At 35.6% G+C, this 12,222-nt stretch overlaps 1 protein-coding gene across 2 annotated transcripts in view; it reads right to left on the bottom strand.

The window, feature by feature from the left end:
• Positions 1–3,141: 3,141 nt before the first annotated feature.
• ADAM9 (ADAM metallopeptidase domain 9) overlaps positions 3,142–12,222 on the bottom strand; it is a 109,436-nt gene continuing 100,355 nt past the window's right edge. The window contains exons 20-22 of one of the 2 annotated variants that reach the window (XM_069075853.1): positions 8,002–8,089; positions 5,803–5,870; positions 3,142–5,031 (exon numbers count right to left, since the gene is read on the bottom strand). In XM_069075853.1, coding sequence (XP_068931954.1) covers positions 4,941–5,031; positions 5,803–5,870; positions 8,002–8,089 — 247 coding nt within the window. In that variant the 3' untranslated portion in view covers positions 3,142–4,940. Of the gene's footprint in view, positions 5,032–5,802; positions 5,871–8,001; positions 8,090–12,222 lie in introns of those variants that run through there. The other variant, XR_011166027.1, reaches the window with a different exon arrangement.

Here is a 12,222-nt window from a genome sequence, read left to right on the forward strand (position 1 = left end):
TGGGAAAGAGGAATTTGTGGTTTGTTAACAGTCTTCCCCCCTCCCTTCCCATTCTCCTGCTGCCAGAAAGGAAAACTCAGCCTTAGAAGATTACACTGCTCAATTTACATTTATTTAACCTCTACCTCAAGAAAAAAGGGGAACTTATCCACTAAGACTGGAAAAAGGAACTTAACCTTTAGTCAGCCCCACTTTATCCAGCTTCCAGAAAGAACTTAGCCTTTTAAAAAGTCCTATAATCCTATGATTATTTTATTCCTACAAAGATATATGTCTTACTCTAAATTATTTGCTAAGTGATAATGTTTTAACAACCTATTTCCTAAATCTATAGGTGTTAATCAGGCAAAAGGGAATGTCTGTGTTGGCTTAGCTTAGCTGTTAGGACTAGCTTTTCCTAAAGAATGGAATGTAAATCTTTCAAATAAATTAAAAATAAATCAAAGTAATTAATGCTAACTGATTTAAAGGTTATTCCTTTCCCTTTAGAACATATAAAATAGGTGGGGAAAAGTTGAAGCCAAGTTGTGGAAAACTCTAAAAGACATGCTGGGGAGTTTGTATTTTATCCCAGAGGTAAAAATGAACCTGAGAATAAGAAAAGTAACATGGTCAGAACTAAGATGGAAAAATTAGAGAAAGGACAGACTAAAGAAAGACTACTTAGGAAGCTGTTACTACCGTGTTTCCCCAATAATAAGACCTATCCCGAAAATAAGCCCTCCCCTTACTGTGTAAGATTCCTCTAAAATAAGCCCTCCCCCGAAAATAAGCCCTATTGAGATTGCTACTGTAGTGAAGGTGATCCCCTGCGCTACATGCTACATTACGGTACCCTCTGTATGCACCGTCCCCCTCCCCCCCATGAAATGCACGCCGCGCTCCGAGCTGCATCCAATCAGAGCTGCAGCAGTGAGCATGTCATCCTGTTCTTCCCCAGTGATTTGCTTGCTGGCGCCATTGAGAGCAGTGCAGCGGAGGAGAGCTGAGGCAGGACAACATAAGCCCTCCCCTGAAAATAAGCCCTCTGGTGTTTTTCTTTCCAAAAAAAAAAATAATAAGACAGTGTCTTATTATCGGGGAAACACGGTATAGTCCAAGTGGGATTGATGAAGGCCTAGAGTGGCTGCCATGTGAGTATAGGGAATGGAACTGTTGTGAAGGATGCAGTAGAAATAGAATCATGAGATTTTATCAAATGATCTGATATGAGGTTAAGGAAGAAAAAAAGAGTCAAGGATAACTGAGGTTATGAACCACTGTAAGAGTGGGGAGGGTGTACTCTCAGAAAGTTTGGAGGAGAAGCTGGTTATGGAGAAAAGATGAGTGATTTGGGACATGGTGAGTTTTGAAATAACACTAGAACATCCATACGTAGATGTCCAGAGAGCAGATGATGATAGATTAGAATTGAAGAGTTAAAGCTAACAGGTAAACAATAGTGGGCCACTTGCATAGAGATGATAATTAAGGCCATGGATGTGGCATGAGAGTCGTGGAGAACAGTCTTTTTCCTAAGCCTCCCCTGCCCAAACCCCACATTGCACCAGGAGACAAATGACATGGCAACAGGGTCTGTGTGTGTGAGGGAGTAGAGAATATGGGGTCATTCAGCCTAGACAGCAGACCTGCTTGAGTTTCCTCAAAGGTCAAAGAGTGGGTTCACACCACACATAGATGATTTTCATGAGTTACTACAGCCAGCAGAGAAATTAACCAGCTGATTACCAAGGCTCTTTTTGCATTTCATTATGTTGATCCTCAAAAGCTTGCTACTTGCCTAGCTTGCTAATGCATACTAGAGCATGTACACCCTTGGGATAACCTTTCATTGAAGGAAGCATCTGGAGTCAAAATCAACCAACAGGTATTTTATTAAATGCTTACAATATGTAAGGCATTGTGCAAGGTGAAGGGGGTATGAAGAAAAAAAAAGGAAACAGTACATTCTCCTGGGTTTGCCACTTACTACCTTTGTGATTTCGGCCAAGTCAACCTCTTTGAGGCTCATTTTTGCAGGCTAAGATTAACCAAACAAGAAGACTCTTTCATTTCAAATCTAGGATTTTATATTGTGTGGAAAAGGTTTTGATCCAGGCTTGGATTCGACTAGATAGTTTCTAAGGTTCCTTCCAAATCTGAGAGACTGGGATACATCAGAACCCAGTGTCATTTCCACCCCTTATCTAAATCTTCCCTTGACTCCCTCTAACTTCTCTATCTTTATTACAGGAACTCACCAATTCCTCAGTCACTCTAAATTAAAAAAAAAAAAAGCAAGAATAGATTTTAAAACAAATTTTTACTGAATTATTTGTAGAATTTAAATGCAAAAGCTCTTCAGGATTATATGATCATTATTATGTATTATTATATTATAGGATTGCCCTTAGGAACACTGGTGTCAAGTGAACTACAGACACCTTTGCCAGTGTCTTATTAATAAATTACTATTTTTTAAGGTAATCAGCTAGATGTCTCATACTAAGTAGCACAGGGCTACACTTAGACCTCTTGTCTTCTACATTAACATACTCTAGAATTTGTTTCAGATTTGATTGGGGATACTTATACTTGGTCACCACTGGAACTGCTGGTAGGCTCAGTGTTGGGCCATGTTCCTCCTACTCAGAAGTGCCAACTCTGAATTGAGATAAGGAAACTACAACTAATTTCTGCCCTTTTGAGACACAATAGTAAATAAGTTAGACTGTAAGGTTGTCAGTTTTTGTTTTGTTTTTTCTGACTTGGCTGAAAGGGAAGGGTTAAGGTTCACTGGATAGCCATAAAATCTCCTAAGCAAAAGGGAGGGCTTATGCACTAATGGTCAGTGCCAATCACTGTGCTAAGTACTGTAGAAATATTATTTTATTTGATCTACCCAACAAGTGGGAGATAGGTGCTATTATTATCTCCATTTTACAGTAGAGAAAACTGAGACAGGCACAGGTTAAATTATTTACCCAGTCACATGGCTGGTAAGTATATGAGACTAGATTTGAACTCAGGTCTCCCTGATTTAAGGTCCAACACACTATCTACTGCCATCTACTGTCTCTCTCTCTCTGCCTTGCCTTTTTATAACTCACACTAAGCTCACAAAACCTATGCCTTTGACTCTTTAAAAACATATTAAGCAGATTTTATTTTTAAAAGGCCTTTATTCTTTTCCATTTCAAATGTGGCAAGCATGATTGAGAAATTTTACACTATAGATGGCAAGTCAAAATAAAATTAGCAAGGACAAACTTCTGAGTGCAAACAAGGAGAAATCAAATATATAGAAAAAAGTTCTGATTGTTCAAATGATCAGAGTATAAAATCAGTAGTCAAATTCCTTATTTTCTAAGAGTTCAAAGAACCACTGCCCATAACAGTTCAAAGACATATACTACTATCATAAAAAACTGAATTTGCAAACAATAAAAGGCACACAGATTTTAGCACTTGTATCTTAGATGTACTTATTCACCAGTTTACATCAAAGCAGGGCCTTCCTTTGGGATTGTTTCACAATAGAGTATTTTTCTGAACAATACATGGTCATTGAAATAATGAACCACCTTCAGAACATGTCAATCTGCCTACCTTAAAGTCAAGCTGTATCACTTTAAAACAGGCAAGCCATGATATAAAATACACCAAAAAAACGGGCAAAACTAGCCAAGAGAGATAATCTTGTAAAAGCTCTTGTGCTACTTTAAATTTAATATTAGGTAACTGAATATTTTATTATTTTCTGTTAACGCAGAGCAACAATACAGAATTTCAAGTATTTTATTACTGCAAATGTTATAGTTATATATGTATTTATGCATGTATGTATACATATACAATATGGAAAACTACTTGAAACCTCAATGGAACTCAATAAACATCATTTTTGCATTCTTCAAAAACATTAGTAAGAATTAAGATGTGCTCCAACATAACTTGGTAAATGTAAACATTTTCATATTAACAGCAAAGTCTGAAAACTCAGTTCAGTTGTTAGTTGAAAGTTTATTTTAGATTTAACAATTTTAAAGTGCGCATGAAATTCTCAAGTGTCTTCGTAACAGATTACTCCACTCAAGATATTGCAGTGATTTCTGCTTTCTCTTCTGACCCAAAAATAGTCCCCAGACAAAGTCTATTAAAGACTGCTATTCTTCGTACCTTTTATAGCCCATCTGCAATATTAATGCTAATGAAAAAGGTTTCCAGTCTAGTAAGGATTACCATGATTAACATTAGAAACACATTTAGATGAAATTTTCTAATAATATCCATTGTCTATAGTTCAAAAGACTATCACCATGGAATTATTATAATAAGTGTATCTATATATACACATTTAGAGCATGTACTTTTACATTTCATTGAAAATAATTTGACATGTTTAACTTCATCTCATATCCTTAACACAGTAATGATAATTATCAGTTCATGCAAGATAAGAAAGATTTGATTTTTTTAGGTAACAAGATTTTCTTATTTTTATTGCTTTACAACATGGCATTTTCAGTTTATGTTGTACAAGAATCTAGATTATAACAACAAAGGTGAAGACTGCAGAATCACATTTCAGAGTGGAATAGGAAAAGTTAAAAACAATTTCCAACTAATTTGAAGACATTACATTAATGATCTGTCCATGACTAGCTAAACCAACTAAATTTTATAATGCCACACTTCTCAAAAGACCTAATTAGGCCTGGTCATGAAAAAAAAATGGAAATTATTTACTCTGGAAACCTTGGCTTATTGCTTTTTCTTACATTATTGAATGCTGCTGGGCTTCCTTTCTCACTTAGTTTTTAGTGGTTCTTTTCTTAAGCATTTCCATGTAGCTTGTTTTCTTTATGCTTGTTGCATGAAGAAATTCTTCCAAGAATGCCAAAAAAATAATATGAACAACTCAGTTTCCTGAAGACATCTTCTATACAAAGGAGGAAAAACTACAGGAATCTCTTTACAGGGGCTGCCGGTGCAGGACGAGTAGGAATGAAGTTTCCCTGAGATGATACTTTTGGTTGTGGTGGAGGTGGCCTGTGAAAAGAAGGGATAAGTAATCATTTCTCCATATCTGGGTATTATAAAATGGAAAGAAAACAAGGTATTACATAATTAGAATCTCCCTATAAATACTAATCTACAGGGTCTTTGCCATGAAATTGCCTCATAGATATGATGACTTCATATGAATTTGGGGAGGCTATTTTGTCAACCACATTCCTTTAAATGGGGTTCAAGCAAGGGAGCACTGGTAAGTGTTTAATAATCAGTTCTCTGGGGGGTGGGGGAGGGAAAGTACACATATCATCCTTGTAAGTTTAATCTGCATTATTAACATTTTCTCCATCACTTTCTTAAGTTGAGACAATCGACAAACAAAACAATAAACCAAACCCTGATTTAAATACACAAGTTTTCTTGAGGACTTTCTTGAAAAAATGTTCAACCTAATTTCTGGCATTATTTAAGTTCCCCATTCTCTCCAGTTATAGAACTATAATCACATCAATACTTATGTAGAAATATGTGTTAGGTAATCTACTTTCCCATGGTTCCACCCATCACCCTTGTAAGTTTCCACACCACAATACCCTTCCATGGCCATCACTCCCTTTTGTATCCAGTCTTCCTCTGTTAGAATATAAGTTCTTTGAGGACAGGGCATCTCTTTAATTTTATATCTGTTTACCCAGATATATATTGCAAATGCTTGATAAATATGTTTTCATTCATTCATATTGCTTATTTTCACATAACCCACAGGTTTCATTAAAATCAAATAAAATGAGTAATTTCATTCTGTACCTTGATGGGAATTGCTGAGGCTGCTTGGCTGCATAAGTTGGTACTGGAAACTGGTTTGGATAAACAGCCTAAGGAAATAAAAAGAATAAGTCAGTATTACTAAGTACTCATAAACAAACAACCTAAATAGAGAATATTTGCTTTTAAAGTCTTATAGAATATCTTTATTGTTAGATGAAAGATACTTAATTCTCACAACACCACAAACAGTAATTATTATTCATTTTGCCGACATGTGCAGACATACTCAGGTGACTGTGATGAGCCCTACAGAGACTCTGAGTTAGAAAACAGATGTTGATAGGGAGCTTTCAGTCTAGGACATGAGGAAAAGGGATAGGGAAAAAGAACAAGTATTTATATAATACTTACTATGTGCAAGGCACTGTGTTAAATGCTTTACAAATATTATCTCATTGATAAAATGAAATACTATCTCATTAGAAGATAAAGTACCATCACATATAGCCATAAAACACATTATTATACAGAAAAGCATAAAATGTTAAGTATGAGAAAAAAAGTTTTCTGGCTTATAATTTTTTTAGACAAAAAAACTTAAAATGTAATCTTATTTAATAAAATATAGTGGATTAACTAATAAAAACAATGGTTGGAGAAACAGCGTACAAAGATAGATAAAGACCAAACTGGTTCTATGTCTTGCCTCTGACAACACATCTCAGCCATGGAAACCTAATCCAAGTCTATTTATCATCTCAGAGCTCTCTTAATAATATTCTAAAAACTGCAGAGCACTTTTCCTTAGCAGGAATTCCCTACACCCATGAAATCACTGGCCCAGATACAAAAAAAAGCTGACACAATGAAATGTTTATGTTTTACAAAGTTCTTTTTAGTAGTTTATATCATTTGTTTTACAGTTTTTTTTTAACTGATATCTCATTTGACTCATCCTAGGATATTATTGGATACTACAAATATTATTCCCATTTTTTAGGTAAGGACAATGAGGCTAATTGACTTGACCAAGATCAAACAAGTGTCAAAACTCAGAACCAAGGTTTCTGATTCAAAGTATTGCTCAATACTTGTAGTGACAGAACAGCATATTGGAAAAAACACTGCAGTTAGATTCACTGACATTATAATTCACATATTTCACAAGTCTAAAAAGAAGATATACATCACAGTTATGTCTCTAAAGGGGACAAATTTCCTACCCCCAAACCTACTCACTAGTGAGTGATCTCAGTAATGGAGGTACTTCTTCCATTGGCACAATCCATTCATGCTTTCCTATTCTGTGCAATTTTCACCCAAGTCTTCCCTGAATCCCACATAGAAGATCCCAACATCTAGAAAGCATTCCTCTAGGTCTTTTTGATGTTTCATGGGTAACAGTGACACACTTGGATTGAATAACATTTGTAATTTCGAAGTCAAACTACTTAATCAGTTCTCTCTCTCTCTCACTTTCTCTCTCTCTCACACACACACACAATATACATATATATGACCATGTACCTCTCTGGTCATACCTACAACCTTAGAGTGCTGATAAGACCTTGAAGGGCTTGCTGCCTCAGTAGATCTACTTCTACTATAGCTCTGAAAATCAAGGCGATGCCTCCACATTCACTGTAGGGTATACTCAAGTGGCATTTTAAAGCATATATTTAGGAAATGGTCCCTGGCAGCATCTAACTTGCTTCAAAATGACAAAAAAGAAAACTTTTAACTATTACTTCTCACTATGTACAAAGCACTGGAAGCCCTAAAACAATAGGTCACCATAATTTCACTCATTTGCTGAAAATAAGCATAAAGTAGGCTCTTAAAACAGATCCAGAAAATTCTTTCATAAGTGCTAAGTTGTTCTAGGTTAAAAGGACTACTTGACAGGAGTTTGGAGTAAGAGAAAAAAAAGAAAAGGTAAAAATGTTACTTATAACTACAGTCTTATGATAATTTTTTTAAAAGTTACAAAAATGACACAATATCCCCCCAGCCCACCTACTCTACAAACTTCTTGTCACATGTGTACTACATTGGTCAATTCAGTAAAAAAAAAACAAAACCAAAGGTCATCTTTTGCTTCTAATTGCATACTTAATTGCCACCTGGCCAAGACCTTAAAAATACAAATATGTATGACAAAAAACAATTATATATTTAAAACCCAAATACTCACAGTAATAAACACAGAAAAAATATGAAAACAAAAATTAAACTTACAGAATCTCTGGGGCTATTTACTGGAGGGACATTTCGAGTGGCATTCACTGGTTGTCTAGAAACATTTGTTTGACTTTTTCCATCCGATCTGGAAAGACAGAATTATATTTAGAATTAAATTAAAATGACAACTTTTCTGTACTGACTCCTAAGAAAAATATTTATGTGTGATATATTCCTTTAACATACTGTTAGAGGATGGTCAAACAACTGACAACAAATTATATTCTTAACCAAATGCTACATATCATAAGTATATTACTATGTTAAAATTTTATCTTGTCCTGGCCCCCTTCACCATTTCCTCCCCTTCTAGTCAGTATAGTAAGAAGAATGTAGAATGTGAAGAGGAATGCACAAGTCATGTAGAGACTGTCCCAAAGAGGAAGGAAGCATAATCTTGCAAACATCACATTGTGAGACAAGGAGCTAAGCTAAATCAAAAGAAGCCATTTAGGCTTTGCTGTGAGGGTTTTTTGGTCCTAGGAGATGTAAATTCCAGGTAAGTACCAGACACCTGCAATTGAGACCAGTAGAATACCAAATGTTGCTGATAACTTTAAGAGGATATGAATATGTTAATGAATTAACCCCACAGTAGCACTGATAAGATTTAAGTCTGCCCCCCACCAAAAGCTTATAAAAATGAGACTCCAAACTCCTGCGTCCCCCTGCCCAAGCACTCTTCCATTTGCTATGGGTCTCTGCTACCCACGGGCTTCCAAACTAATCCATGGTTATGTGAGTGAATCTTTGTGGTTCTTCTCTTCTGCACAGTGTCTGCCTGCCTTCACGGCTCTATCCCCACCACTCCTGCCTCTGCATTTCCTCACTCACACCTTTCATCACTTGTCTCTGTCTTTGTGTGCTGACTGCTATAGCACCCTCTGTTCCTTATTAAAGTATGATTGGTGCCATCATGGTCTATCCATGAATACCCAAAGAACTGGGTGTGCCAGCCCCCATTTCATAACACCATAAATTAATTAGCAACTATCACAATTGCCCTTCAAAGTAGATAGTAAAAGGTCCACTTGTCTCATATTCCAACATATATGCCAGAGAGCAAATCCCTCCCCCTTCTAACTGCTGAGAGAATTGCCTCTTGAATGATACAGTATAATATTTTATATAATATGAAATGCACACTAATTCAACAGCAAACATTTCAAGGAACATGGAATAATGAAAAAAGTGCAGCCCTTGGAATTAGGAAAGACCTGGGTTTAATGAACAGCTCTGAAATTATAAACTATATGACCATGGATAACAAATGTTACTTCTCAGTTCTTCATCTATAAAATGGGCTTGATAACTGAACTGCACTTCCAACCTCACAGAGTGTTATGGGAAAGTACTTTATAATCTTAAAAGCACTATATATTCTCTTTATATTAACTAGAATATATTCTACATTTCTGTCTTTTCACTGTGCTCTTATCTTGTAGGATTACTTTTTAAATCTTAATATTTATTGTTAGATCTCATCTTCTGTTTTCCCTTATTTTGTCAAAATAAATAAATAAATAAATTTTCTTATTCTGTCCCTACCTTCTAAAATTGTACCTGCAATCCAAAAAAGCATAAATCTATGTCACTGGTTGGGGAGGGAAAGGCTAAAGTTTATTCCTCAATATAATATAAACAAAACAAAAATGAAAACCTACAACCATCTTACTTGACCAAGTAGCAACTATAATGGTAATGGAATAGGAAGATCTTCCCTGTCCGTTAACAGGCCTATGTGACCATATGTGTCCCCTTTTCCCTTGGAACAAGAGCCATGTTCCTAGATCTAAAGGTACACAGGTTATTTCAATCATAGCTGTGATACATACTGAGTCACAGTGGGGGAGAAACTTGCCTAAGGAGGAGCTTGCTTAGGTGGAAGCTTGCTTGTAAGAAGGTTTTCACACCTTTTCGTACTAAGCTAATTAGGCACTGAGTCATGAGGGTTGTGGTGCCTCCTGGCTCTGAGCCTATTAATTGAAAACTATATATACTGAGAGGTTGGTATTTTACTTTGGGGATTCACTTATGAGAAGGCCCTTTTGATTCCTTCAAGGGGACTCTGGGTAGCCATTTGTTAAGACCTCTCCCCCCCAAGCCACCCCCTCCACCCTGCGACTACTCAGATGTTTGTAGTCTCCTAATCCAGTGGTGTATGTAGATAGTAGGAGTCCTGTCTATTGAATCTCTGTGCTAATTTCTCTGTTTGTATTTTCTCCATGCTCAGGGTGCTGATCTTTCCCCTGACCTTGTGAATGTAATTAAAGTAAGATTGCCGACCTCTTTAAAAGTTGTCTTTCCTTTAGCAAAGCAGAGCAAAGAACCTGTGCTGACAGGCCCTCCTGGGTGTGCTAGGGTGCTTGCTAATATAGCCAACCTAAACTTCTTGATAATTATCCAGGAAAAAAAACTCATAAAATTTTTATAGAATATTCACGGGAAGCAGACAGAACCAAGATGGTGGAGTAGGATGAAGCTGTAGAACCTCCATCTTTCCACAACTATTCCAACAAGAATCTAAAGAGAAATCCAAACCAAGCAGTGATTGGAAAATCAAAGAAAAAAATGACAATGGTTCAACTTTCCAGGCTAAGTTAAACAAATCATATCTGCAGATAAGAGACAAAATCAGGAACTGTGTAACACAGGGGAACTGGAACTATGGATTCAGTGCCTCAGAGCTGGGTCAGAAACCCCGTCAGTTTATCCAGAGCAAATTACTAGAAAAATGGGGTAAATGAAAACAAAACAAAACAAAGAACTATTATGATGCTTGGTATGCTCAAAATACAAACCCAGGAGGGAATTCCAAAACATTTATAAATAAAACCTCAAAAAAAAAAAAAAAAAAGCACAGCTTACCCAACAAGATCAATCAGAATTTGTAAAAGAAATGATGCAAGAGTTTGTGGGGGAAAAAAAAGGTTTTAAATGACATAAATGAACAAAGCAATAGGGGAAAGAAATGGAAAAATAAATGAGAGCTATGGAGTAAAGAAAGATAATTCATTGTTTAGTATAAGCAGCACAAAACCTTATATAAATGATAGAATCATTGAAAATTAGAATGAATAAAAAAAGTAATGATTCTGAGACAACAGAAAATATTAAAACAAAATTAAGAATGAAAAAAAAAAGAAAATGTAAAGGTATCATAAAAAAAATGAGTTGGAAAACTGGCCAAGGAAAGACAATTTAAGAATTATCAGACTCTACTAAAACTAATCAAAAAAGAAGCCTGGATACCATATTTCAGGAAATCATACATGAAATCTACCCATCATTTTAGAATCAAATTGTGAAAACAGAAAGACTCTACTGGTCACTTCCTGAAAGAAACATCAAAATCAAAACTCCCAGGAACATCACTAGCAAAATTCAGAGCTCCTAGATTAAATGAAAAATACCACAAGCAACCAGAATAGAAAAATTCAAGAATCAAGGAAATATAATCAAGCTACTTCTATAAAGGAGCAGAGAGCATGGAAAATGATATTCTAAAAGACAAAAGATAGCCTACAACTAAGAACAATTTACCCAGCAAAACTGAGCATAATCTTACAGGAGGAAAATGGACTTTAATCAAATAGAAGGATTCCAAGTGTTCACGATGAAAAGGCTGTAGCTGAGTAAAAACGTTAAAATTCAAACATGAGAGTATAGAAAAACACAAAAATGTAAATATAAGAGCAGTTAGGAAAAGGTATAAGGATGAGATACTTGCATTCTAATAAGAGAGAAGAATAATACAAGTACTCCATAAGAATCATAATGTTACCACAGGGGTCACAGAGAGTTAAAGAGAGGGTTTGAGAGTGATTTTTGTTGTTTTGATGATCTTAAAAAAGAATAAAGGTAAAGAAAAAAGAGAGAATAGAACAAAGGATAGAATAAGATAATATTTTTTAAAACAGATCAAAGGAAGAAAAATGGAGGAAAGGAAGGTAATTATCTCAAATAATCATGGGCACAAATACCCAAAGATACCAACAAAGGATCAAGGGGCGAGGTATCCCATGAACCTCACTTTCATGTGAACTGATTATGTATGTGTACTTGTGTGTGTTCTGCTTTAAAGAGTTTAATGGTAAACTTGATAGGAAACAGAGAGAAGCAAAAGGAAGAAATTAAAGGGAAGGTAAAATCAAGAAAGAAAAAGTCACAGGAATAACAAATTCTAACCTCAGAAGGTGGATAGGGAAAAGGGGTTTA

This window comes from Petaurus breviceps, unplaced genomic scaffold, assembly GCF_028583685.1.
Source record: "Petaurus breviceps papuanus isolate PSGF00001 unplaced genomic scaffold, PetGlider_PUasm1.0 90919, whole genome shotgun sequence".
Lineage (NCBI taxonomy): Eukaryota > Metazoa > Chordata > Mammalia > Diprotodontia > Petauridae > Petaurus > Petaurus breviceps.